The sequence below is a fragment of the Oncorhynchus masou genome, chromosome 32 (genome assembly GCF_036934945.1).
Source record: "Oncorhynchus masou masou isolate Uvic2021 chromosome 32, UVic_Omas_1.1, whole genome shotgun sequence".
Classification (NCBI taxonomy): Eukaryota; Metazoa; Chordata; class Actinopteri; order Salmoniformes; family Salmonidae; genus Oncorhynchus; species Oncorhynchus masou.
This window is the reverse complement of record NC_088243.1, coordinates 28,721,049-28,748,618: the sequence shown is the minus strand read 5'-3', so window position 1 is coordinate 28,748,618 and position 27,570 is coordinate 28,721,049. Positions and strand designations below refer to the sequence as shown.

The 27,570-nt window shown below is 43.4% G+C and overlaps 1 protein-coding gene across 4 annotated transcripts; it reads left to right on the top strand.

Moving 5' to 3' along the window:
• The first annotated feature begins 2,769 nt into the window (after positions 1–2,769).
• On the top strand, positions 2,770–23,098 carry LOC135525857 (autophagy-related protein 2 homolog B-like). 4 transcript variants are annotated; one of them, XM_064953793.1, is made up of 43 exons: positions 2,770–2,869; positions 3,829–4,211; positions 4,324–4,486; positions 4,643–4,795; positions 4,895–4,997; positions 5,143–5,305; positions 5,394–5,573; positions 5,683–5,779; positions 5,879–6,043; positions 6,179–6,330; positions 6,426–6,537; positions 6,631–6,874; positions 6,965–7,127; positions 7,301–7,393; positions 7,596–7,784; positions 7,913–8,186; positions 8,288–8,396; positions 8,499–8,706; positions 8,827–8,969; positions 9,084–9,247; positions 9,483–9,658; positions 9,771–9,921; positions 10,061–10,254; positions 10,407–10,487; positions 10,611–10,717; positions 13,226–13,318; positions 13,407–13,477; positions 13,581–13,657; positions 13,753–13,923; positions 14,218–14,350; positions 14,443–14,642; positions 14,747–14,976; positions 15,152–15,269; positions 15,367–15,558; positions 15,658–15,759; positions 15,932–16,010; positions 16,148–16,367; positions 18,795–18,864; positions 19,084–19,166; positions 19,338–19,459; positions 20,774–20,928; positions 21,055–21,204; positions 21,345–23,098. In XM_064953793.1, exons 2-43 carry the CDS (start codon positions 4,050–4,052, stop codon positions 21,573–21,575), a joined length of 6,243 nt encoding a protein of 2,080 aa, XP_064809865.1. In that variant the 5' UTR covers positions 2,770–2,869; positions 3,829–4,049; the 3' UTR covers positions 21,576–23,098. The 4 variants fall into 4 exon arrangements, with proteins under 4 accessions (XP_064809865.1, XP_064809863.1, XP_064809864.1 ...); XM_064953791.1 differs by lacking the exon at positions 2,770–2,869 and adding an exon at positions 3,133–3,196; XM_064953792.1 differs by lacking the exon at positions 2,770–2,869 and adding an exon at positions 3,135–3,187.
• Positions 23,099–27,570: the final 4,472 nt, after the last annotated feature.

Here is a 27,570-nt window from a genome sequence, read left to right as displayed (position 1 = left end):
TAATCGGCCGATTAATCTGTATCGGCTTTTTTGGTCCTCCAATAATCGGTATCGGCGTTAAAATCATAATCGGTCAAACTCTAGTGCGTACGGCCCAGTACATCACTGGGGCCAAGCTTCCTGCCATCCAGGACCTCTATACCAGGCGGTGTTAGAGGAAGGCCCTAAAAATTGCCAAAGACTCCAGCCACCCAAGTCATAGACTGTTCTCTCTGCAACCACACGGCAAATGGTACCGGAGCGCCACGTCTCGGTCCAAAAGGCTTCTTAACAGCTTCTACCCCCAAGCCATAAGACTCCTGAACAGCTAATCAAATGGCTACCCGGACTACCCCCCCACACTTATTTTTCTTAAAAATGCATTGTTGTTTAAGGGCTTGTAAGTAAGCATTTCACTGTTGTCGGCTCATGTGACAAATAACATTTAATTTGATTTAAAGCCTTGTGTGTTGTGATGGTTTGGAATTCATTCATGAGTCATGTGATAACTACTGAGACCAGAGTATGACTAGCATCTCATACCATAGTTACTACTGTTCACTAGTGATTTTACGTTTGATATTGGAGCTGAGGCATGAGTTGAAATCACTAACCTGCTAACGCCTCGATCACACCGACAGCGTTTTGGTAAACCTGAAGTACATTCATTTCCAACAGAACGCTGTGTTTGCAACCATGTGTTGCAAAACGCGAGATCCCACTGATTTCACTGTGGTTCTGGTGCTTTCTTCGATTCCAAACTACTTTCAAACACTGACCTCTACTGGACAATGTACTTACAAATATAGTTAGTATTTCGTAATAAAGGTTTAACCTTTTTTACTACCTCTACATTAGATTGTGCCAATATACCTTATGTAGTCTGCCAATAAACTTCAAAGAAGTAGTTTACACCTCGATCACACATACAGCGTTATTGTGCAACGTGGTATGCAGCATCATCTTTGTGTGTGTAACAAAAGTTCAACATTCAACTACTGTACATACAGTTTGACGCATACACTCGATACATCCACTGTATGCACCACACAGAACGCACGGCAACTGCCTCTCTAACACGATGCTGCAAGGCAAACGCAGCGTTCCATTGGAAATAAATGTACTTCTGGTGTACCAAAACACAATGATTCTGTCAGTGTGATCGAGGCATTGCCCTGGTAGCTTAGCAGGTAGGGAACAAAGAACATTCAGGGACGTGAAGGTGAGGTTGAAGACACACTATTTCATAAAAAAAAGTGAAACCACACTTTCTGCACTGTTTAAATCATTTGTTTTATTTAGTATAAGCTTTTGTCTTTAAGCATCTTAAATAGATTTATTTTTATATACTGAACAAAAATATAAATGCAACATGCAACGATTTCAATGATTTTACTGAGTTACTGTTCATATAAGGAAATCAGTCAGTTGAAATGAATTCATTAGGCTCTAATCTGTGGATTTCACATGACTAGGCAGGGGTGCAGCCATGGGTGGGCCTTGGAAGGCATCGGCCGTCCACTTGGCAGACAGGCCCACCCACTGGGAAGCCAGGCCCAGTCAGAATGAGTTATTCTCCACAAAATAACTTTATAACAGACAGAAATACTCCTCAGCACCCCCCCCCCCCCCCCCCCCCATACTGCCAAATATTCTCTAAAACGACATTGGAACCAGCTTATGGAAGAGAAATTAACATTCAATTCTCTGGCGGACATTCCTGCAGTCTGCATGCCAATTGCTCCCTCCCTCAAAACATTGTGTTGTGTGACAAAACTGCACATTTTAAAGTGTCCTTTATTGTCCCCAGCACAAGGTGCACCTGTTGTAGTTATGCTGTTTAATCAGCTTCTTGATATGCCACACCTGTCAAATGGATGGATTATCTTGTTGCGTTTTATATTTTTGTTCAGTGTAGTAAATTTGGAAGGCAAAAAAGGGAAGTAATGACGCGGGTATTCCAACTGATTATTGGGTAAAAAAACCAACGATTTATCGCTACGCCACGGAGTTAAAAGAAAATATGTTGTTACTAATGCATTGTTAACATATAATGAAGCTTTGGGTAATTCGCCGTTTTCGGCACAATGTGGTGAAAGCGCCGAAGCCTTCTTCAGAAAGCCTCGGTTTCCCATCACTACCGTACCACTTTTCATTCTGTGACAAGACAGTCACACTACAGTCCACCACCATCATCACCATGTTAGCTTGCTAGCTAACTTACCGCCAATAGCAGCCAATGTACGTGGCTATGGGTTCTGTTTATATAATTATTTGTATTTCCAATAAACAATCATGATTATAAGTAAACTTCAACAGTTAACCAGGAAATGTAATGTATATTTTTAAACAATTAAAATAATTCTACCTGCCTTACTCATCTCCCTCCGCGGGTTGTTGCTTTTGTTTTGCTGTACTTCCGTGCGATCAACAAAGAGTTTTGTTCATGAAGATTTCACATTTCCAGTTCTCAAAATCTTTTGCCCTTAGTGACTTCTGATCAACACCACTGTTATTAATTATTTTTGATAATTAATTCTTTGCAATTATTTCTACACCTTGATTTTGAACATGGCAATATTCTGATCAGAAGTCATAAGAAACAGTTCAAGTGGAATGGCTTGTGGAGGAAAAAGCTTTTACTGGGAGCATATGAGCAGTAAACACTTTTAGTAGATTTTCGCAGAAGGGGTGGAGTGCGGTTGTGTGTACGTCCCCCTGTCTTCTTACGTACAGCGGAGCGTGGAAAGCGTAAAGAGGAAGTTATATTAATGCTCGGACATACCCCGGGTGAAGCGGGTTAGCCTTGATTGCATCTGTTTTGGAAACCGATCGTGAGCCAGGTTCCCAGTTCTGGCCGATGGCGAAGACTGCTCAAAACAAAAGTGACGTAGGTTAATCACGTGTAGTAATAGTTTGATTATGTGTTTTTAAATACAAAAGTAATTGATTTTGATCAAAATGATTTATCTCGTTTGAAAATTAGAACATATTTTATGGAAAATAAATGTTGTGTTTCTTAACGATGCATCATGCTACCTTGTTGACAACATGGATGAGCGCGCAGATTACTGTTCGATTTGAGAGGGCGTCCCTCACTCACCGGTTTTGCCCGGTTATACGTCACGGGCCATAGACTGGTTTACGTTATCGAACTCCCTCAATGGTGCAGTGTCATGAAAGTGTTTGTAAACAATTCATGCAGACGGTGAGAAACGTAAGCTATTATGCCATCAAATTGCTGTGTAGAACTCATTATATGACACGTAACATATTGTCGTGCCATGTCAGTTGAGCTATATTCAAAAGAGCGTGGCAGACAAACTAGTTATAGTCCAAGATGTTCAAGAGGTTCATGCTAGCTTGGTCGTGCTAACATTAGCTAGCTAACAACCCCAGACGAGAAACAAGTCGATTATGTGGGGATTTAATTTTACAGCTATCGACATACCCTGGTAAGCTTGTCATACTAGCTACATATTAGTAATCAAACTAAAATAACCTAGCAGTATTGTCAAACTATTAAAACCTATCATATTTCGCCGGATCCTTTCAGTTGACGGTATGGACAGGATTATCAAGCGAGTAACGTTAGACACCCGGTTTGCGCAAACAATGATGTGATGCTAGCTAGATATTGCCACCCATTCTTTATAGATATTAACCCGACGCTTGGAAGTCAGGGTGGTGTCACTAACATGCAGCTACCAACAGTAATGCGGTCTACCTTTCTTCCTAGGAATGACAACAATATTGCTATGGTACTGGTACTGAAGTCTTAACTTGTTATCTAATGTGGTGTTCAAATGTGAAGTTGAGTTTCAATCTTATGTTCCTTTTCATTGATAGGTACAGCAAACTGAAGTTGGAATTATCGCCACATATCTCCATAGAAACCATAGAATTCTCCCTGTATGTATAGGATGTTTAAGCTGACATTTTCCTGATTTTTAAATTGTCAGGATGACAAGACCGATGCTACCCATGCTTATGATAAATATATAGTTCTCCAACATCCTTTTTCTCCATATTTGGAGCCATTTGGCAGCCACCACAATTATCAGACCAACATGCCTTGGCCATTTTCTGAGTCTATAAAGAAGCGGGCATGCAGATACCTTTTGCATCGGTATTTGGGCAATTTCCTACAAGAGAAACTGAGTTTAGATCAGCTTAGCTTAGACCTCTATCAAGGCACTGGATCCCTGGCACAAGTGCCATTGGACAAGTGGGTAAGTTCAACTGTTGTTGTGTAAACAAATAATAGCAATGGCATAATTGGATTTGTATTGACATAAATGCTTTGTGTGTACCTTTGCCTGAGTGCTATTTCTTCCCCTTCAGTCTTTGAATGAGATTTTGGAGTCAGTGGATGCCCCCTTCGAGGTAATAGAGGGCTTCATCCAGACCATCTCCCTGACCGTACCATGGGCGTCCCTGCTGCAGGAGAACTGTGCCCTCGAGGTCAAGGGACTGGAGATGGTGTTCAGACCCAGACCACGCATGGGTAAGAAGACACCTCCATTTGTTTGTTTCTTCAGCATCATTGTACTATGGCTACCTGCTACGAGTGCGCACACAGCTAACTAGCTAATGATTCCACATCGACTACAAATTGAATAAATCATGTTGACCATGACTGTTTCTTCCTGTGTGCCCCTAGCATCAGGTTTGGAACCTATGTACTGGTCCAGCTTCATGACGAGCAGCATGCAGCTTGCCAAAGAGTGTCTGAGCCAGAGACTAACGGATGACTTGGGGGAAAGCTTTCAGCCACTAGAGGGATTGGAGAAGTTTGCAGAGACCATAGAAACAGGTGCAGTACAAAGTTACTGAACAATAAGTTAACACTTGATTGGGCCTTTTTCCCAAGGATCAATAGGGTTGATTATGATTTCTACTTTCATTTCTGTAGTTCTGAGAAGAGTCAAGGTGACTTTTCTGGACACGGTTCTCAGAATAGAACATGTTCCAGAAAACTCCAAAACAGGAATCGGTCTTGAGATGCGAATCAACAAGTAAGTTAGGTTATAACAACTACTTGCACATTCGAGTAGTGTCCAATAACTTTTACTGAGGTATTCCTGATTTTATTGAGCAGTTTACAGAGCTTTCCTCTCTTTACGTGAGCTCTTAAATCCTTATCTGTTTTGTGTTGTTCAGGATTGTTTATTGTGATGAGACGGGCGAGGAGAGCTCCAGTGTGAATGTGCACCAGCCCACCACGTTTGCACATAAAAACCTGCAACTGGAGGGAGTCACCGTCTTCTGGGACGAGTTTTCAGAGGCAGCCAGAGCTGGCTTCAAATCCTCACCCATCCCAGCAGTGAGTCTACATCCAAATAATCGCATGTGTAGTATTAAGCACAGATAACTGATACTCACTCGCTCTTCCCTTTTCTGCACACCCTTAGGAGACAGAGGCCAAGTTATCCCCCAGCTGGAACCCCAGAATAATCTGTGAGCCACACCCCCAGTTCACGGAGCCTGTTTCCTCTGCAACACCCTTTGAACCCATGCAGATTGGTCACCTTAGTGGCAGAATCGATCTGTCGCTTGTCCTGAAACAGAACCAAACCATGCCTGGAGCAAAGGTTGGGTCAGCATTCTCACACGATTGAAATTGCACAGCAGCTGTGAAACTTGGACACACTGAAATGTACAGAATGTCTTGGTCCTTGAAAGGGTTTATTTGTTTTTCAGTTGGATGTTGATGGACAGATCAGTACAATGATCGTGCTGCTATCTCCACGGCAAGTTCATCTACTCCTGGACATGTTTGGAGTTTTTTCAGGCTCAGGTGGGTTTAATGATTGCAATTTAATGATGATATCTTAAAAGGAGCTGCCTCAGAGGTTGTTGAGTGAAACACTATAAGCCTCTGCTTTTGTGTCCGAAGGTGGGCCGGAGTGGGGGAAGGACAAGAGGAACCGTCCCATGCAGCAGGAGGATGAGTATCGGCTCCACATGGAGTTAAACCGCTGCCTGAAGAAGGATTCAATGATGGCCGGGGAAGACCCTGACCTTTTCGAGAGCCAGACCACCAGAACTGTGTCCAGCCGAGGTTCAGATGAATTGTTACCTCCAACCACTGTTTAATAACCTGATGACTTGTATTGAGGTTTTTGGTAGTTATTATAGGCTTATATCTAAATATCATCAACAATTGTTTGATCTAGTTTCTTTCTTGTTGGAGCAGAGGATGTCTTCTTCTCCATGGCTGACATGGACATGTCTCACAGCCTGTCATCCCTCCCCCCACTGGGGGAACCGCCCACTGTGGACCTGGACCTGTCACTCAACAGTAACTACTCCCCCTCTCCAGGAGAGTCTCCCTCTGGCAATGCCACGGTACGTCTCACTAGACTTAGTAAAAGCATCTTAACCAGATCTAATGACATGGTTATTGTAACATAGTGTAATTCTTTGTTCCTTTGTCCTCTAAGAACCTCTGGGACGATTACCTTGATGTGCCTAGACAGAGGGAGAAGCAGACCCAAGAAAGCCCTTTCCTGATGCGGGACTCACCACTCCAACACAAGCTGCTGAGACAGACCTGTAAAAACCAGCATACACTGTCACTACCATTTAGAATAAACCCAGCAGAGTGTTTACAAGTCAGTAATTCACTCATTTTGTACTATGTTTCAGCCCACCCAACCAAAGCCCATGGTGATGAGTCCAGGCCGGAGCTGGTCTTCAGGCTGACACTGGGGAGCCTGGCTGTGTGTGTTCTCCACATCGACCCCTTGCCCCCACCAGATGCTGCCCCCAGCCCCCTGGCCCCCATGGCTGCTGACTTCTTCAGGGTTGTCTGCTCCGACCAGCTCCCCCCAGCAGGGTTCATCCAGTTACGCACAGCGTTTGACGATGCCTGCCCCTATGACCATCTCAGGTGAATTTATTGACATATTTTGCACTCCCCTGCCACCTTAGTAACCTGACTGACTCAATCCCATGTCATATGTGTCCTCTATCTCTCCAGGTTTGTGGCTCAGGGGATGAAGGTGACATATGAGCATTGTCAGGGCTCCAGCCTGCACAGCTTCAGCACAGACGTGTCCCTGGGCCAGATGGAGCTGCTGGAGTGTCTCTTCCCCTCTGAGGCCCAAAGGGGTGTGTCCCTAAGAGGGGTCCAGTACACAGAGGTGAAGGCCTCCCCACCAACAACATCCACAGTGTCCCAGTAATCAGATTACAACACATGCGCATAACAGATATCATAACAACATAACAGATGTTTAATTCTATTTTTGGATCTAGGCATAGATGGCATGTGCTTGTAGAGATGTTGATGTTCTCTCGGTCTGTCCCACCTCAGCTCCTGACATTTGATACCCCTGTCACCACTGAGGCACCATCTGCCACCTGCCTCCACCTGCTCTACAAACTGTCTGAACGCAGAGGGCCGCAGGTAAGAGAAATCTTAGGGAGATTAAAAGCTGCAGTGAATGCACCGTAATTAGATTCCCAGTTCCACAACCCAACTTGCCGTACTCTCAAGTAACTCCAACTTAATTCTGCATCAGTCAAGTTAGTATTTGGCCCACAATGTACAGTATGTAGCAAATCCTGTACAGTGCCTGATACAGTACCCCTTACATGCTTTCTTCCAGGGTGGACAGGTGCGTCTGAGCACCATGCCCAGGAAGGCTGACTTCCAGGTGGAGCTGGGGGCGGTCCGCTCTGAACTGGACATCAGCATTGTGGACCGCCTCAACTCTCTGCTACAGCCACAGAAACTGGTCACCACAGAGATGATGGCCTCTCACATGTACACGTCCTATAATAAACACATCAGCTTGGTGAGCGTCTTAATACCATCTTTACACAGTCATAGCAGCGATTTTACCATATGTCTAAGGAAGCTGCCTATTATTGCAATAACTATGAAAAAGTAAATCACCTCAAAATGTTTCCATCCACCCCATAGCACAAGGCCTTTACAGAGGTCTTCCTTGATGACAGCCGTACTCCAGCCAACACTCACGTGTCGATAAGAGTCAATGCCCCTGTGTTGAGGCTGGTGGTGCGCTTCCCCATCCCAGACCTGCGTTCGGACCAGGAGAGAGGCCCCTGGTTTAAGAAGTCCCTGCAGAAGGAGGTTCTGTACCTGGAACTGGAGGACCTGGAGGTGAAGACAGAGTTCACAGGCGGCAGCTCCCCAGAGCAGACCAAGATGGAGCTCACCTTCAGAGAGCTAGTCGGTATGTATGTCACCCAGCTGCTAACGGACAGGTTAGCCTCAAAACCAGAACCACTTTTGATATATATCATTTCTGTGTTCATTTTTCATCCATTCGCACAGGGAAGTTCCAGGAACAGGAGGACCAGCCTGCAGCCAGGTTCCTCAGGGTCTCCCACACCATGGATGGAGACATGACCACCTCTGACAGTGGGAAGTTTGACTGGCCCAGGTACTGTACACCTGTCCATGTAGTACTGTACTGCTTCATGTCATACCTACATCTTGTCCCTTAGATGTTGTGAAACTCTCCTTACTAACCCTCCCCTTCCAGAGTGGTGCTGAAAGTCAACCCCACCGCTGTCCACTCCATCCTGGAGCGTGTGACTGCGGAGGAGGACGAGGGGGCTGAAGGCCACTCCCCTGAGGAGGAAGAGGAGGAGGAGGGGGGAGGTGCCCACTCACTGAAGGATGTCTGCGATTTTGGGAAGCCTGAACCCTCTCCCTTCTCCTCACGCCGGGTCATGTATGAGAATGAGGAGGTAGGAGCACATTTATTGAAATGCTCATTTGAACATAATTAGGACTGATTGATCAACATTTAGGTAGGACTGGTAATTAAGGCAACTTGAATGATTGACATTTCTTCCCCTCTCCTTTAGATGGTCATTCCTGGGGATGTGGCTGAAATGACAGAGTTCCAGGAGAAAACCATGAGCAATTCCCGCTTTATCCTAGAGTTGTGCTTGCCAAATGTGCAATTATCATTACCCAACAAAGTCTTTTATGAGAAACTGCATAACAGGTACTGTGAACAAAAAACTGGGGGAAATAATCAAATGTATTTTATTATTATTATTATTATAATATTATTATGATCATTTTACTATGTCTATTATTAACTCCCCCTCTCTTGCAGGATAAACAATGACCTGCTGTTATGGGAGCCCAACGCTCCCTCGCCTGTGGAGACAGTGGAGAACATGCCGTATGGAGTAGGGCTGTCTGTAGCCAGCCAGCTGATCAATGCTGCACACTACACCAAGGACAGCTTCAGCCCGTTCCGCTCCACTGGCCCTGAGGGTGAGACTCTCCCTACATAGTTCAACCAACATCTGCTGCTTCTCAACCTCATGCATGGTTTTCATACGCAGCTGCAAGTCTGTAGTGCACTCTGTTCTGTGCATTAATATTATTGAGAGATACTAATATACCAGGTGAAAATGTACTGAAATGTAATGGTTAAAATGTTATTCCTTCATATCAAATGAACTGCAACTTTCCCCACCCGTATGGCTGTGGTGTCCTGTTCCTGTAGAGGAGGACAGTGGGTCGGAGGAGGAGACCATGCACCACTACTCCCCGGCCTCTGAGCAGTGCTTCAGATCTCGCAGGAAGAAGAAGCCCAAAGCCCAGAGCAAGACCTCCCAGAGCCTGTTCTCTGTAATCCTCACCGTCAACCACGGCCTGGTGGCTCTGCAGACCAGCGCTAAGGTTTACATTCACAATGATCTGTCATTTCTCAGTTACATTGAATTTAAACAGCTGGGTATTCTCTGAAACTGTTTGACTGACTGGTCCCCCAATTTGTATTTTTATTTTCCAGCAGGAGGATAAGACTATATTGAATAACCGGCATGGAGAGTTTTGGTTGGAGGTGAAGAATGGGGTCCTGTTCAGTGTGACACAGTACGAAGGCTACAAAGACAGGCACTACATCTGCTTCCACACCAGCAACATCTGTCTCTATCACCAAGGTAAGACGGGAGATGTTAAGCCTGGGCACACATTTGAGGTGGAGCTTCATAGATCCCCTCTGCAAATGAGTCGATATGCCATTGTTCATGGGGAAGCCACTGTGTCTGTTACATTGTATGGGTTTATATCTCTACCTAGGTCTGGTGGAAGGAGACACCCCAGTGTCCGACATCAAGCTGCCCTGCAGGACGCGTCCTCATTGGCTGGAGCCGGCCATCTACCCCTCTGAGACTGATAGGGCTTCCCCTTCGGAGGGCATCGGCCTGGAGGACCACAGCATGCTGTCTGTCGCCGTCAAGATCTCCTCCCAGAACATGGAGCGCAATGTCAAGGTAGGTACACCCCATTTACATTTCTACTATTGGGGTGCATTAACTTGTGCCAGTGTTTCAAACACTAGTCTGTTGCTTGAGAAAGAAAAGCCATGTCATTTTTGACAGACGGGGAGATATATGCTCACTGTTAGTATGTGTTTCCTCTGCAGGAGTTCCTGGTTGCCGTGGGAGTGAGAGGGACCACACTCCAGCACCGAGTGGTTCCCCCCAAACTGGGCTGGTATGACCAGGTAAACACAACACATGTCCATCCAAGGTGTTTGTGTACGATCGGAGGCCACAAAATTAAGCATCCCTTGGATAAAATTAACCATACTCTTGTCTGATCAGTGTTTCTTTGTTGTGTGTAACAGATTGTGGACTTCCTGAATGTTTCTGATGAGCCTGTGTTGGGTTACATCCCACCTGCCTCAGTCACCACCCTTCATCTGCACCTGTGGAGCTGCTCATTGGACTACAGGTGCTGTTGACTAGACCAGTGTTTACCAACTCCAGTCCTCGAGTACCCCCAAAAGCACACGTTTTTGTTGTTTCCCCCAGCTTAAAATATCTCATTCAACTCATTTAGGGCTAGATGATTATTTGGTAAGTTGAATCAGGTGTGCTTGTCTAGGTCTACAATAAAAATGTGTTCTGTTTGGGGTACAGGAGGAATGGAGTTGGGGAAATAGTGGACTACACTACAGTGTAGATAAGTCACGTTTGTAACCGAACTCGGCTGTGTATCTGGATCTCAAACGTTTTATAGTCCCGTACCCCTTTGAACATTGAACCTCCAGTTGTGTACCGCTCTAGCACCAGGGTCAGTGCACTCTCAAATGTAATTTTTTTGCCATCATTGTAAGCCTGCCACACACACACGATACGGTACATTTATTAAACATAAGAAGAATGAGTGTGAGTTCTTGTCACAGCCCAGCTCGTGGGAAGTGATAAAGAGCTCTTATAGGACCAGGGCACAAATAATTATATAATAATAATCAATAATTTTGCTCTTTATATAACCATCTTACATATAAAACCTTATTTGTTCATCAAAAATTGTGAATAACTCACCACAGGTTAATGAGAAGGGTGTGCTTGAAAGGATGCACAGAACTCTGCAATGTTGGGTTGTATTGGAGAGATCTGTGTCTTAAATCATTTTCCACACAGTCTGTACCTGTATTTAGTTTTCATGCAAGTGAGGGCAGAGAATCCACTCTCACATAGGTACAAAATTGCAAAGGGCATCAGTATCTTAACAGCTTGATTTGCTAAGGCAAGAAACTCTGAGAGCTGCCCAATCCAGAAATCTGGCAGTGGCTTCTGATTAAATCAAATTTTCACAGAACCGCTCATTGCATTTTTGATGAGGCTCTCTTGTTCAGATATCGGTAAGTGGACTGGAGGCAGGGCATGAAAGGGATAACGAATCCAGTTGTTTGTGTCATCCGTTTCGGGGAAGTACCTGCGTAATGATGCACCCAGCTCACTTAGGTACTTCGCTATGTCACATTTGACATTGTCCGTAAGCTTGAGTTCATTTGCACACAAAAAATCATACACTGATGGAAAGTGTAATCCTAGATTCAGATCATTCAGATCATCCAGATAGACCAGTCGTGTGAGAAACTCGTCATCATGCAAGCAGTCAGACAAGTGAAAATGATGGTCAGTAAAGAAAACATTAAGCTCGTCTCTCCATTTAAAAAAATGGGTCAATACTTTTCCCCTTGATAACCAGCGCACTGTTGTAAAAGCGTTACATGTTCACTGCCCATATCATTGCATGATGCAGAAAATACACAAGAGTTCAGGGGCCTTGCTTTAACCAAGTTAACCATTTTCACTGTAGTGTCCAAAACATCTTTCAAGCTGTCAGGCATTCCCTTGGCAGCAAGAGCCTCTCGGTGGATGCTGCAGTGAACCCAAGTGGTGTCGGGAGCAACTTCATGCACGCACGTTTCCACTCCACTATGTCTCCCTGTCATGGCTTTTACGCCATCAGTACAGATACTAACACATCTTGACCACCAAAGTCCATTTGATGTCACAAATCTGTCCAGTACTTTAAAAATATCCTCTCATATTTTTTTAAGTACTGGACAGATTTCTGACATCAAATGGACTTTGGTGGTCAAGATGTGTTTGTATCTGTACTGGTTTCCAGTGGTTTTCAGTGGTTTGCAGAAGAGGATGTCTTCCTTAATTGACCCCCATAAATGTAACCGACATATACCAGGAGCTGTACCAGGCACGCCACGTCTGACTCATCCAGCTGTAACGCATAGAATTCACTGGCTTTGATGCAAAGTAATAATTGTTTCAAAACATCTCCTGCTATTTCACTGATGCGTCGTGAAACAGTGTTTTATGAAGGCATTGTAGTTTTTTGGGCCTTTTCCCCCAGCATTGCCCCAGCAGGAAGAATGAAGTCCTCCACAATAGTATGGGGCTTGCCTGGCCTAGCCACTCTGTAGCTCACCATATAAAATGCTTTTAGACCCTTCTTATTAATGGTATTAATGTTGCTTTTATACATGTCTTACTACTTGAAAGTCGTCTTTATTCTCGCTCAAAAAAACTCCTGTGGCTTATTTTTCGAATTGTCATGTTTCTAAATGTTTGCGCAATAGTGAAGGTTTCCTGCGAGCGAGTAACGGTTAATGTGATTGGATGTTAATTGTTTGACTAGGCTAACTGTATTTGACATTGTGTTATTTTGCTGAACACAAGATTAATTTTATTTTTGGCAGTGAAACGAGGCCCGTCAGGTGAGGGAAAAAAACCTCACCCAACTTTATAGCCCCGTTGGAAAATATAAATGTACTGTTTGAAAATGTAAAGAATAATAATAATAAAAAATAAATAAAAATGGGAATCACATTTTTATTTGGCGTACCCCCGACGGCATTGCGCGTACCCCATTTTGGGAATACCTGATCTGTATGAATGTATTTTAACATGGTGTATATCCTCTCTGCAGACCCCTGTACCTGCCACTCAGGTCTCTGTTGGTTGTGGAGACATTCAGCATCTCCAGCAGTGTCTCCTTAGACCACTCGTCCTCCACTCTCAGGTACAGTTGCAGCACTGGACGTGTCAATGACAGGAAATCAGAAGTTGGACGTTGATGTGTTTCAGTATGTATTTTGTGTTGGTTCTAGGATAATTTTGGATGAAGCAGCGTTGTTCCTCTCTGACAAGAGCAATGCCGTCTCTGTAAATCTAATGCGAGGTGAGACAAACTCTGGTAAAATGTGTTATTCAAAGATGCTTTAACATATTCTCTATTTAAACAGTTTTGATTGGACCAGTAACCCATGTGCTTTATCTCCCAGACTATGTGCAGGTGGTAGACATGGGAACATTAGAGCTGAGGATCACTGCTGTCAAACCTGGAGTGGACGGAGAATTGGTAAGAGCTGACAACCTCTGTTGATCTATGAGAAAAGTATTTCCAACAGCAAGATGGCACCGTTGATCCAGTCTTCTCACTGTGTCTTTTGACAGACTGAGCCCAGATTTGAGCTGCGCTGCTCCAGTGACGTCATCCACATCAGAACGTGTTCAGACTCCTGTGCTGCTCTGATGAACCTCATCCAGTATGTGGCCAGCTATGGAGACCTAGTGCCACCTCCTGGGCCAGAGGCCAAAAGCACCTGTTCCAAGCATAGAGCCAAGGTCAGCATTTATACCCCTCAGATACATGTATGATATATCATAGCCATTACACTATATCAAACTGTTGCCTTGAGAGTGAAGAGCAGTGACCGGGCAGTGGAGAATTTGTTGTATCTGTAAATTGTGAGGCTTATTTATGACTCAACATAGTCATTACAGCATATCAAACTATTGCCGAGATAGTAGACCAGTCTGGACTGTGTAGAAATTATACTGGTGTAAATATTGTCGTGAGGCAATGGCCTACTGTCTGCTGACTTAAAATGGTGTTCATGTCCTTGTTTGTTTGGTCAGTCGGAGGCTTCAAGCCGGCCCCCTTCCCAGGCCCCTCCGCTCCCCGACGCTGAGCAGCAGATGCTGCAGGACCTGATGAGTGAGGCCATGGAAGAGACAGACAACCAGCACAGCCTGGCCTTGCAACACAACGGTGAGACTACATACAACTAAAACGCCTTGACATTTACTACATGCATAGTAGTTGTCTGAGTTATTTTACGTTGTCCTTACTCTCCCCCACAGGAATTCATGAGGAGCAGAATCATGACCTCGACCAGCCTCGCTCTGACCTCTTCCTTTTCCCGGACGAGAGCGGAAATCTGCCACAGGAGCTGAGTCCCACATACCCTACGCTCCACTCACCCCTCATCACCCCTGCCCCTATCCTGGTCCCAGAGACCGACGACTTCTGTATTCTAGAGACCCCGGGCTCCAGAGCAGACGTAAGAGCATGCATCTCAGACTCTTACTTATTCAACATGTTGTATAACTTGTACATTTTTAGTGTCACTCCATTGCATTGGTGTGATGGGTGTGTTTGTCTCAGGATCGGGACGAGGAGCCCGTGGTGAACAAGTTAATCCCAGACTCCATTGAAATCAAAGACGACCACTTTGGCCTGCCCCTGGACAGCAGCGACTCCAGCAGGGGAGCCCTGAACTTCCCTGTCCCAGAGCTGCGCTACCTCATCAGGGAGATCTCTGTCATCTGGCACCTGTACGGGGGGAAGGACTTTGGGAGCTCCACATTCACCTCCTCTCCAGCTAGAAGTTGGGGGTGAGTGTGTGTGCTTTGGACTGTTCAACTGTTCTTTATTAAAACAACAATACTGGGAGATGTGAACTGAGATTGTGTGAAATGTCAGGATGGCTAGAGAAAGAAATGGATGTAATGGTCAAAAGGTGCAACAGATGATCAAGTGTCCTCTGTTAATGTTTGGGTTATGTTGAAGGTGTACCCCACACAGCTCCCCCTCCCAGACCCCAGTCAGACAGGGCAGGGGTGGAGGACGGGCCGGGGGAGGGCGGGGCAGGAACCCTGACGTCCTGATGGAGATCCAGCTCAGCAAGGTAAGGGAACATGACACAACCCCCCTCTCCTGTAACTATACAACATGTTGCCTATGAGTCTGAAGCTAAAGTTTAGGACCTCTTGCTCTTTTCTCAGGTGCGGTTCCAACATGAGGTATACCCCCAGGCCCCGGTGGCCTCTGGGTCGGCGGCGGACCAGCCTGTGTCCCGGCAGGTGCTCATCGTCCAGGACCTGGAGATCAGAGACAGACTGGCCACCTCCCAGATGAACAAGTTCCTGTACCTCTACTCCAGCAAGGAGATGCCCCGCACGGCCCACTCCAACATGGTGAGGGACACTGGGCATCTAGAGTAATGTACATGTGACTGTGGTCACATCAAAGACATGGTAGTGGATGAGGCTGAATGCGTTTTTGTTTTCTTGCAGCTGACAGTTCGGGCTCTGCACATGTGTCCAGAGACGGGTCAAGCACCCCAGGAGTGCTGTCTTAGAGTCTCACTCATGCCCCTTCGCCTCAACATCGATCAGGTGAGCCAGAGAAAAACATGCTGGTTTTATCTAGTTAATCATACATCCTTCTGAGGTTTGCAAAAGATTTCAAAACATGGAAATTGGTAGGCTTTCACATGCTCTCATTTAACACGTTTCAGTTTTAATATTGATCCCTTTGAAATGACACAGGCTTTTTATTTCCATGTAGGATGCATTGTTTTTCTTGAAAGACTTCTTTGCTAGCCTTGCTGCTGAAGTTGAGATGTTCTCTCCACCTGATCAAGAAGGTAAAGTATCCTTGGCTAGAGGCTACTATTGTATGAAATATGTAGCCTATTGAATAGCATTTTCATCACGGCTTTAATTTCATGATTTGTCACTGAGCAAAATGTTGACCCTCAATGATGCATTTGTTGGTCTGCAGCACTGTGTGTTTCAATGAAGAAGCCGTCTGCCCCAGAGGTCTCGTGCAGCTTCACTAAGAATGGAGGTGGGAGCCAGGACCCTGCCCCCATCATCTCTGTGCCTGCACAGAGCCGCTCCAGCCTCAGTCTCAACGGCCTCACCCTGTCCAGTAACAGCGACTCTGGGGAATCTGAGGTTGCCACTGCATCATCCTTCACTGACCAGCCCATCTTCTTCAGGTAGATGTCCTTACTATGTGTAGAGGTGGACAGGTACACTATACAGTCGTATGAAAAAGTTTGGGCACCCCTCTGAGGCTGCATAATAATTTACTCTGTCGTCACAGAAAATGATCACAGTGGCATGCCATTTATTTTCTAATAAAAGCTGAGTACTGGGGTATTGTCCAGACAAAGATTTTTAGTGTAGCAATATTATTAAGTTGTATGAAATTAAATCAGATGTGAAAAATAGGCTATGCAAAAATGTGGGCACCCTTGTCATTCTGTTGATTTGAATACCTGTAACTACTTAGCACTGATTAATTGGAACACACAATTGGTTTGGTGAGCTCATTAAGCCTTGAAGTTCATAGACAAGTGCATCCAATCATGAGAAAAGGTATTTAAGGTGGCCAATTGCAAGTTGTTGTTCTCTTTGACTCTCATCTGAAGAGTGGCAACATGGGGGCCTCAAAACAACTCTCAAATGACCTGAAAAAAAAGATTGTTCATCATTATGGTTTAGAGGAAAGCTATAAAAAGCTATCGCAGAGATTTAAGCTGTCAGTGTCCACTGTGAGGAACATAGTGAGGAAATGGAAGACCACAGGCACAGTTCTTGTTAAGGCCAGAAGTGGCAGGCCAAGTAAAATATCGGAGAGGCGAAGGATGGTGAGAATGGTCACAAACAGCCCACAGACCACCTCCAAAGACCTACAACATCATCTTGCTGCAGATGGTGTCACTGTGCATCGTTCAACAATTCAGCGCACTTTGCACAAGGAGAAGCTGTATGGGAGAGTGATGCGGAAGAAGCCTTTTCTGCACAAGCCAGCTTCATTTTGGAATAAGTTGCTGTGGACTGATGAAACAAAGATTGAGTTATTTGATCATAACAAGGGACGTTATGCATGGCGGCAAAAGAACACAGCGTTCCAAGAAAAACACTTGCTACCCACAGTACAATTTGGTGGGGGTTCCATCATGCTGTGGGGGTGTGTGGCCAGTGCCAGTACTGGGAATCTTGTTAAAGTTGAGGGTCGCATGGATTCCAATCAATATCAGCAGATTCTTGGGAATAATGTTGAATCAGTCACAAAGTTGAAGTTACGCCGGGGCTGGATATTTCAACAAGACAACGACCCAAAACACTGCTCAAAATCTACCCGGGCATTTATGCAGAGGAACAAGTACAATGTTCTGGAATGGCCATCCCAGTCCCCAGATCTGAATATCATTGAGAATCTGTGGGATGATTTGAAGCGGGCTGTTCATGCTCGGCAACCATCAAACCTAACTGAATTGGAGATGTTTTGTAAGGAGGAATGGTCCAAAATACCTTCACCCAGAATTCAGACACTCATTAGAAGCTATGGGAAGCGTCTAGAGGCTGTTATTTTAGCAAAAGGAGGCTCTACTAAATATTGATGTGATATTTCTATTGGGGTGCCCAAATTTATGCACCTGTCTAATTTTGTTTTGATGCATATTGCACATTTTCTGTTAATCCAATACACCTAATTTCACTACTGAAATATTACTGTATCCATCAGTTATTTGATAGATCCAAATGAAATTGCTGATCCAAACGCCCAATTATTTATAAATGGAAATCATGGAAATTGTCAGGGGTGCCCAACTTTTTCATATTGCTGTATATACAGAAGTATGTGGACAGCCCTTCAAATTAGTGGATTCAGCTATTTCAGCCACATCCGTTGCTGACGGGTGTATAAAATCGAGCACCCAGCCATGCAATTGCCATAGACAAACATTGGCAGTAGTCTGGCCTTACTGAAGAACTGTGACTTTCAATGTGGCACTGTCATAGGATGCCACCTTTCCAACAAGTTAGTTAATCAAATTTCTGCCCTGCTAGAGCTGCCCCAGTCAACTGTAAGTTCTGTTATTGTGAAGTGGAAACATCTAGGAGCAACACCGGCTCAGTGACAAAGTGGTAGGCCACACATGCTCCCTGAACGGGACAAGAACTGTTCGTCGGGAGCTTCATGAAATGGGTTTCCATGGATGAGCAGCAGCCACACACAAGCCTAAGATCACCATGTGCAATGCCAAGCGTCGGCTGGAGTGGTGTAAAGTTCACCACCATTGGACTTGTGGGAAATCTTAATGCTACAGCATACAATGACATTCTAGATGATTCTGTGCTTCCAACTTTGGCAACTGTTTGGGGAAAGCCCTTTCCTGTTTCAGCATGGCAAGGTCCATAAAGAAATGAATAGAAGCAAGTCCCCGCAGCAATGTTCCAACATCTAGTGGAAAGCCTTCCCAGAAGAGTGGAGGCTTTTATAGCAGTAAAGGGGAGACCAATTCCATATTAATGCCCATGATTTTGGAATGAGACGAGCAGGTGTCCACATTGTGTTTATTGATGTTGTTAGCAAATTATGAAATATTTGTTTTAATTTGTTTGATTTCCCTCAGAGAGTTTCGGTTTACTTCTGAAGTTCCCATTCGTCTGGATTACCATGGGAAACATGTTTCAATGGAGCAGGTATGTTGTTTTAACAATCTCTTAAAAACACTGCATACACATTCAGTTTTGTGTTCAGTGATTCCAGTGTTGACAGGCTTGACAACTGGTGTTGTCCAGTTTACATATTGTGCAATATTTTGGTTCACAAGCTCTGATGGATAAGCACATTCCTTATAAGTATAACATTTCTTACCCTCACAGTAGCACATTTTGGTCATGTTTCCCATGCTGTTCCAGGGAACGTTTGCTGGTATTGTGATTGGGTTGACACAGCTGAATTGCTCCGAGCTGAAACTAAGGAGATTATGCTACAGACAAGGGTAGGTTTAATCAGTACAGTCCCCTCATATTAGTATGATTTGTTATCATTGGACCAACCAACACTTAATTGGGTCATTCTTTATGTTAAATGATGACACACAAGCTATCTATGTATAGTATGAATAATGCAGTATGCAGTAACTGTGAGGACATTATTGGTTTTCTTCCAGACTGTTGGGAGTGGATAAGCTCTTTTCCTATGCAATAAATGAGTGGCTGAACGACATCAAGAAGAACCAGCTGCCAGGACTGTTGGGTGGAGTGGGACCTATCCACTCGCTGGTACAGTTGGGTAAGTAGGACATATGTATGTTGATAAACTGGTTTTGAGGCACTAATGCCTTCACCTATTAATCAGACAGCATGTTGCATGTGGTTTAATTTGCAAGGGCTTCCTTAAATGATTAACTGGATCTTTGTAAGAAGATTCTGTCTCAGCCTCTCAGCACCACACAAGATACTGTGACAAAGGTCATGATTTTGGCCAATTGCACCAAACAGGAAATTAGTCTGTAAGCTTTTGGATCAACATAAAAAATATTATTGTTATGCTTACACACAACAAAAATATAAACGCAACATGTAAAGTGTCTATCCCATGTTTCATGAGCTGAAATAAAAGATCCCAGGAACTTTCCGTATGCACAAAAAACTTGTTTCTCTCAAATGTTGTGTACAAATTTGTTTATATCCCTGTTAGTGAGCATTTCTCCTTTGCCAAGATAATCCATCCACCTGATAGGTGTGGCATAGAAGGAGAAGCTGATTAAACAGCATGATCATTACACAAGTGCACCTTGTGCGGGGGACAATAAAAGGCCACTCTTAAATGTGCAGTTTTGTTGCACAACACAATGCCACAGATGTCTCAAGTTGAGGGAGCATGCAATTGGCATGCTGACTACAGGAATGTCCACCAGAGCTGTTGCCAGAGAATTGAATGTTCATTTCTCTACCATAAACCGCCTCTAACATCGTTTTAGAAAATTTGACAGTGCGTCCAACTGGCCTCACAACTGCAGACTGTGTGAACAGAGTACCCCATTGGGGTGGTGGGGTTATAGTATGGGCAGGCATTTACTATGGACAACAAACACAGTTGCATTTTATCAATGGCAATTTGAATGCACAGAGATCCCGTGACTCGATCCTAAGGCCCATTGTCATGCCATTCATCCACCACCATCACCTCATGTTTCAGCAGGATAATGCACTGTCCCATGTCTCAAGGATCTGTACACAATTCCAGAGACCACAATCAACAGCCTGATCAACTCTATGTGAAGGATATGTCATGCTGCATGATGCAAGATACTAACTGGTTCCACTCCCCTACTTTTTATAGGTATCTGTGACCAAGGGATGCCTATCTGCATTCCCAATCATGTGAAATCCATAGATTAGGGCCTAATGAATTTATTTCAATTGACTGATTTTCCTTATATGAACTTTAATACTTGAAGTGTAAAATCTTTTACATTTGCGTTTATATTTTTGTTCAGTATGTATGTTAGAGTACTTTTTTATGTATTAATAAACTAAATTAAAGGCAGAAATACATTTTTTTTTTTTTGTATTGACCAAAGAATATGTTCTGCCTGTTCAGTCCAGGGATTTAGGGATCTGGTGTGGCTCCCGATAGAGCAGTACCGGAAGGATGGTCGGGTTGTACGGGGATTGCAGCGGGGTACTGCTTCCTTTGGCACTTCCACAGCTATGGCTGCTCTGGAGCTTACCAACCGCATGGTGCGGACTATCCAGGTATAAACACACCCTGATCCAGATAGAATATTTCTAATGTAGGTTGTAACTGTCCTGCATCTCAACTTCTGTGTTAGCAGTTTGTCAGGCTCCATAATGGAATGCAAAACAATTTGTGCTCTTCAGGCAGCAGCAGAGACTGCCTATGACATGGTATCTCCAGGATCCGATGAGAGGGAAATGAAGAGAATAAAACGGTTCTCTCATTACCGATTTGCTCATCAGCCAGTTGACCTAAGAGAAGGAGTAGCCAACGCTTACAGTGTTGTAAAAGAGGTAAATTACAAGATGCTAGCAATTTGCATCTCATCTGCTTGTAGTGCTGCTTAAAGCGTAACACACTACAAGATTGAGTACAGAATGAAGTTACTTATCAGGACTGTTATAAATCATGTTCAATGTGTGTGTCCCAACAGGGAATCACGGACACTGCTCTGACCATCTATGACACGGCCACACGGGAGCATGAGCAGCGTGGGATGACTGGGGCAGTGGGTGGGGTCCTTAGACAGCTCCCCCCAGCTGTAGTCAAGCCTCTCATCATGGCCACCGAGGCCACCTCCAACGTACTGGGGGGCATGAGGAACCAGATCCACCCAGACGCACGCCAGGAGGAATCCCAGAAATGGCGGCAAGGGGAGGAGTGATTGTTGACTGCTGTCCAATGACTGAAGAGATGATTGTGCGGAATAAGAGGGCGGTGTATTTTGTTTCAGAAAACACACTCCGTCTCAGCTGTTGCAAGGCCTTTTGAGTCTTACAAGCTGGAAGGAACTGGCTCTGTAGATTTTACTTTTTGATGCAAAAAATTGAGTCACATTTTATTTGTCACATGCTTCGTAGACAACCGGCATAGTAGACTAACAGTGAAATGCTTACTTACGGGTACTTTTCCAACAATGCCGAGTTAAAGATCAGATAAAAAATAAAATATAAATAGTGATGCGAGGAATAAATACACAGTAAATAACGAGTAAAAATAACATGCAGTGCCTTCAGAAAGTATTCAGAATCCTCGACTTTTTCCACATTTTTTACGTTACAGCCTTATTCTAAAATTGATGAAATTGTTTTTTCCCCTTCTCAATCTACACACAATACCCCATAATGACAAAGCAGAAACAGGTTTTTAGAAATTTCTGCTAATTTGTTAAATATAAAAATGGAAATATTACATTTACATAAGTATTCAGACCCTTTACTCAGTACTTTGTTGAAGCACCTTTGGCAGTGATTACAGTATTGAGTCTTGAGTATGACGCTACAAGCTTGGCACACCTGTATTTGAGGAGTTCCTCCCATTCTTCTCTGCAGATCCTCTCAAGCTCTGTGAGGTTGGATGGGGCGCATCGCTGCACAGCTATTTTCAGGTCTCCAGAGAAGTTCGATCGGTTTCAAGTCTGGGCTCTGGCTGGGCCACTCAAGGACATTTAAAGACTTGTCCAGAGGCCGCTCCTACGTTGTCTTGGCTGTGACTGAGGTCCTGAGTGCTGTGGAGCAGGTTTTTGTAAGGATCTCTGTACTTTGCTCCGTTCATCTTTCCTTCGATCCTGCCTAGTCTCCCAGTCCCTGCCGCTGAAAAACATCCTCACAGCATGATGCTGCCACCCCCATGCTTCACCGTAGGGATGGTGCCAGGTTTCCTCCAGACGTGCCGCTTGGCATTCAATCTTGGTTTCATCAGACCAGAGAATCTTGTTTCTTACGGTCTGGGAGTCCTTTAGGTGCCTTTTGGAAAACTCTAAGCGGGTTGTCATGTGCCTTTTACTGAAGAGTGACTTCCATCTGGCCACTCTACCATAAAGGAAACAGGATGCACCTGAGCTCAACTTTGAGTCTCATAGCAAAGGGTCTGAATACTTATGTAAATAAGATATTTCTGTTTTATATTTTTCTAAATTTGCTCAAATCTCTAGCAACCTGTTTTTGCTTTGTCATTATGGGGTATTGTGTGTAGATTGCTGAAGGAAAACAGTTTTTTTTAATCCATTTTAGAATAAGGCTGTAATGTAACAAAATGTGGAAGAAGTCTAGGGGTCTGAATACTTTCCAAATGCACTGTATAGGGAGTAGAAAATAACATGGCTATATACAGGATGGAATATATAGCCAAAATGTAGTGGTGCTGAAAAGTCAGCTCTGGTGTAAATAAAACACAATTCATCTCGTAGACTTGTTGCAGTTTGAACTAGTGTGAATCAGCTTGTGTTAACTTCCTAGCACATTTTCCCCTGCAGTGCCTTCATGGTAATATACGGTTGTAATACCATATGTTAGATAGAGGGACTCGTTGGAGCAGTTCATGTAGAGTCATAGAGGTCACTGTCATATGTCCCTCCCTACTGTGGATCATAATTGATTACCTTTAGCTTTGAGGATAGGACTGGATAGTTTTGAATGTTGAGAATCTTTCCATAACGGTAACAGTGAGGAAAGGTAATATACCATGTCCTTAAAAGGGACAGAGATGAGGAGTGGTGTCTGGAAGCTCAGCATTTCATTGAATCTTTTTTTTCACAATCGTGATAACAGCAAGTCTGTAGTTTGTCATATTCAACTTGATCTTATCCTACTTGGTGTCAAATAACACTATATCTCGACCAGAGATGTAAGCTGTTGAAGTGTATGTCCCCTAACATTTTATAAGGTTTAGCATATGTGGATATGTATGTGTGAGCTTTATAGCATTCTATGTAACATTTCTGGCAGAGAGCATCCTAAAAGACTCTCAGCATTGTTGAATGTGTTGCGGTAAACTGTATAGATCATCTGCACTTTTACAAGTGATGTGAAGGTCACTTGTTACCAGTACAATGGGGGTGTTGTAAAAACATTCATAAAAGAATTGCAGGCTGCAGTCGTATGGTATAATTGCCTGTGTAGCAAGTTCTTTAATGTGCGAAGTAGACTGCTTCTCAATTTTACATTTTTCAAATGTCAGTGTGAAACTTTATTTCACTATACATTTGCCTAAGTTGGCTTGTGCTGTCTGGTCTTAAATATCGTGCCCATGTTTGAAATATTGGACTATGTTTTTTTTGGCCTATGTGCTTATTTTGGAGATGGCTCATGTGATAATGCAGCCTTTACATTTGCTCTACACCCCTGAGTTGTTTTGGACAGTAGTTCATTACAACAATGTTTAACTGTAATGGGAATTGTAATGCATGTGATAATAGAGAATATTGTTTATTGTACATAGGTGTACAGTTGATCTTCACAATTTGTATTTAAAGCATGAAATATTCTTAAAAGGGAAATAAACTAATGTCCACTGAAATATATTGCCTTTTGAGAAGGAAACCAAAGATTTTGTGGCCAAACGTTATCTCCTTTATAATAATGTTCATCAGTGGAGCATAAAAAATAGGAGACAAGTGCAGCGACAGTTGATAAATTTGTTGTACTACTCACATACCGTACCTGTGCAGATATTGATACAACGTAACCTTACATTGTCATGCCCAATACTATCACAGCTTATTAAATAGACACATTTGAAATGTGTGACATACATCTACTGATTTACGTTGTTCTCACCTAATCACCTGGTAATAGTCGGAATTTGGCATCTCCATTATAATGCAAGCCAAGAGTGTAAGTCTGGTTTGGAATGGCGTTTTATTTCACAATGGAAGCACAAAGAGTAAGCTAAAATAGTTATGATATATTCCTGAATTAGTCAGTCAGCGGAGAGTTAGTGACAGTACTGGACCGTAGTTTTATGGACACAATCAATAGTTTTTTCCCTTACAGTGTTATATTTGTACCATATAGTGTCGAGGGGCCCAACGCAAACTTTTTCGTTCAAACTCATCTGTTTTGAATGCTATGGACTCTAGTGAGTAGATACTTTTGTATGGCGTAATATGTATGTCCAAAATGACAAAAACGATTGGATTTAAGTTGATGGGCTGCTCTATATAAGGGCCGTCAAAAGGGCAGCCACTCCCCCCTGAGTGTAACCTCTGTGGATTTGGAAACTAGAAGTGCTCCTGAGGAGAATGGACCCCTTTTTACTGTGACACAACATACAAATAATTTTGTATGGTGCAATATGTGTATGTCCAATATCAAAAACTCTTTAAGAGGTGCAAATTGAGAGTGGCAAACATTCCTTAGGGTGTAAACTCTGTGGATTTGGAAAATAGAAGTGCTCCTGAGTAGAATGGACCAAACGTTTATTGCGACACAACGTACAGATACTTTTGTAAGGGGAAATATGTATATGTCCAATTTATACTGAACAGAAATATAAACACAACATGTGGAGATCCCAGACATTTTCAATATGCACAAAAATCTTATTTCTCAAATTTTGTGAACAAATGTGTTTACGTTTCTGTTAATGAGCATTTCTCCTTTGACAAGATAAGGGGTTGGGATGTGGGAGTGGAGTTGCAGGGCGCGGGATAGAATGACAGTCAAAGATAAAAGTATAAAAAATAAAACATTACAAAAAGTACATTTGAATGACACTGAGGGGCAGTGTTTTTACATCTAATACCGGTTTGCCTGAGGCTGATGCCTTGCAGGTGTTTGTACATATACAAACACAATCAAATGCACATACACTCAAATATATTCAGTTGGCCTTGCTATTATGATTTTTTGTTTATTTTTATTGTTTGAAATTTGTGACATAAGTCTACTGATTTGCGTTGTTCTCACCTAATAGTCGGAATTTGGCATCTCCATTATAATGCAAGCCAAGAGTGATATCTTTGTTGTTTTTTGCATAGTTTTCTGTTTTCCTTTGTTTTGTTTTTTGATTTTTTTGATTTTGTTCAGTTGTTGGTGCATTGGGGGGTGATGAATGGAATATTTTTTTTCTAGGGGGGGTGGGGGGTGTCTCGGATGGTTGAGGGGCAGCTCTTGGTGAACTGTGGGTGGGAGCTTGGGCCGGTGGCTGATGGATCTCTTGTTACCGGTCCCCGTTTTTGATCTTGTGGGAGATCTGTCGACGTGCCCTTGAGCAGAGCGTTGACCCTGGTTGCTTATGTGTGTCGCTCTGGATGGGAGTCTGTTAGATGACTGTGGCTGAGGTCTTAATGATGAAATGCCTATGTATTGTTATGTTGTAAATGTGAACCTAAATGAATGCCCCCATTTCAGATTACTCTGACGTTCCCAATGATTTATGAAAACTTGCTTGATGGGTCGATGTCCTCATTGTGGTTTTACAGACGTGTTTAATAAGTTTTATATACACAGTGTATTAGAATAGTTATGAAATGAACATTGTTATATTTGGTAACGCTTACTTATTTTCCCTCGACTCCAACACCATTCGATGCATTGAACGGATGTGGGTGTCTACGTAAGGGTGCTAATTTTAAAAAACTCACAAAAGCCTTGGGGTCGATACATAAGGCGTTTAAAGAGCAGTGTGCGGGTTTCTTCTTATTTCTAATCTTATTCACCTATTACCATGCACCTGCAAAAAAATATAGCTCAGATGTGCGAGTGCCTACTATCATTATCTCTGGTAGTTTATTTTATTTATAATTTGTTGACGAGTTACAAGATTATGTCGAGATGCATCGATTCCAAGAATGGCAGAGGATCTTACGACTAGTTCAACTGGCTAGCTAACTATAGCTAACGTTAGCAAGCGTACGTCCAGCTCAGAATGGCCAGTGGGTGCAGTGATTTCTCGGCTGGGACATCAGCTTGCTAGTAGCGTCTGTAACAACTCAATGTATATTGAGCTGTTACATTTTATCATCTAGCTGTTGCAATGAAATTGGTTTCAAATCTGTTGCAATTATGTGACCAGGAAGCTATCTAGGAATGTTAATTTGTAACCGCGCGCGCACCAATCGGACTTTGAAGTTCGCTGACTAAATCAAATCAGTTTATTGGTTGCGTACGCAAAATCAATCAAATGTATTTATCAAGCCCTATTTATATCAGTAGGTGTCACACGAAGTGCTGTACAGAAACCCAGCCCAAACCCCAAACAGTAAGCAATGCAGATGTAGAAGCACGGTGCAGCGAAATGCTTATGTTTCTAGCTCCAACAATGCAGCAATATCTATCAATTCAACAACAATACACACAGCCCCCCCAGAATAACTTTGTCTTCTAACATTCAGGTCGAAGCTCAAGAAAGAGGTCCGAGGTGGAATTTTGAGTAAAATGACCGTTCAAAACTATCTTCCCCGGCTCGTTTTTTTTTCAGATTTCCAGTCGCCTTGAATAATCTGTAGTCGGAGATTTCCGAGTTCCAAGTTGTTTTGAACGCGGCATTCGTGCTGGTGTGTGTGTGTGTGTGTGTGTGTGTGTGTGTGTGTGTGTGTGTGTGTGTGTGTGTGTGTGTGTGTGTGTGTGTGTAAAGGGGAGGGATTTAATACAGTACGCTATTTAGAGCGAGATTGAGCGGTGTTTATGCATTCATTTTAGAGATAGATAAATTAGAGTCTACTTCGGAGCGTCAATCCAGATTGACAGTGTTATCGGTTTCCTCTTTCCCTTGGATAACGTCGGAGACCAATCCGCTAGACAGGTTACCCACTTGTTCTTGCTAGACCTACTTTGATCTTTTGCTGTATAACTACTGTATTTAATTCCTGCAATATGCTGTAACTAAATACAATTTAAATATGACATAACAATTTTGTATAGTTGTAATACATTGCC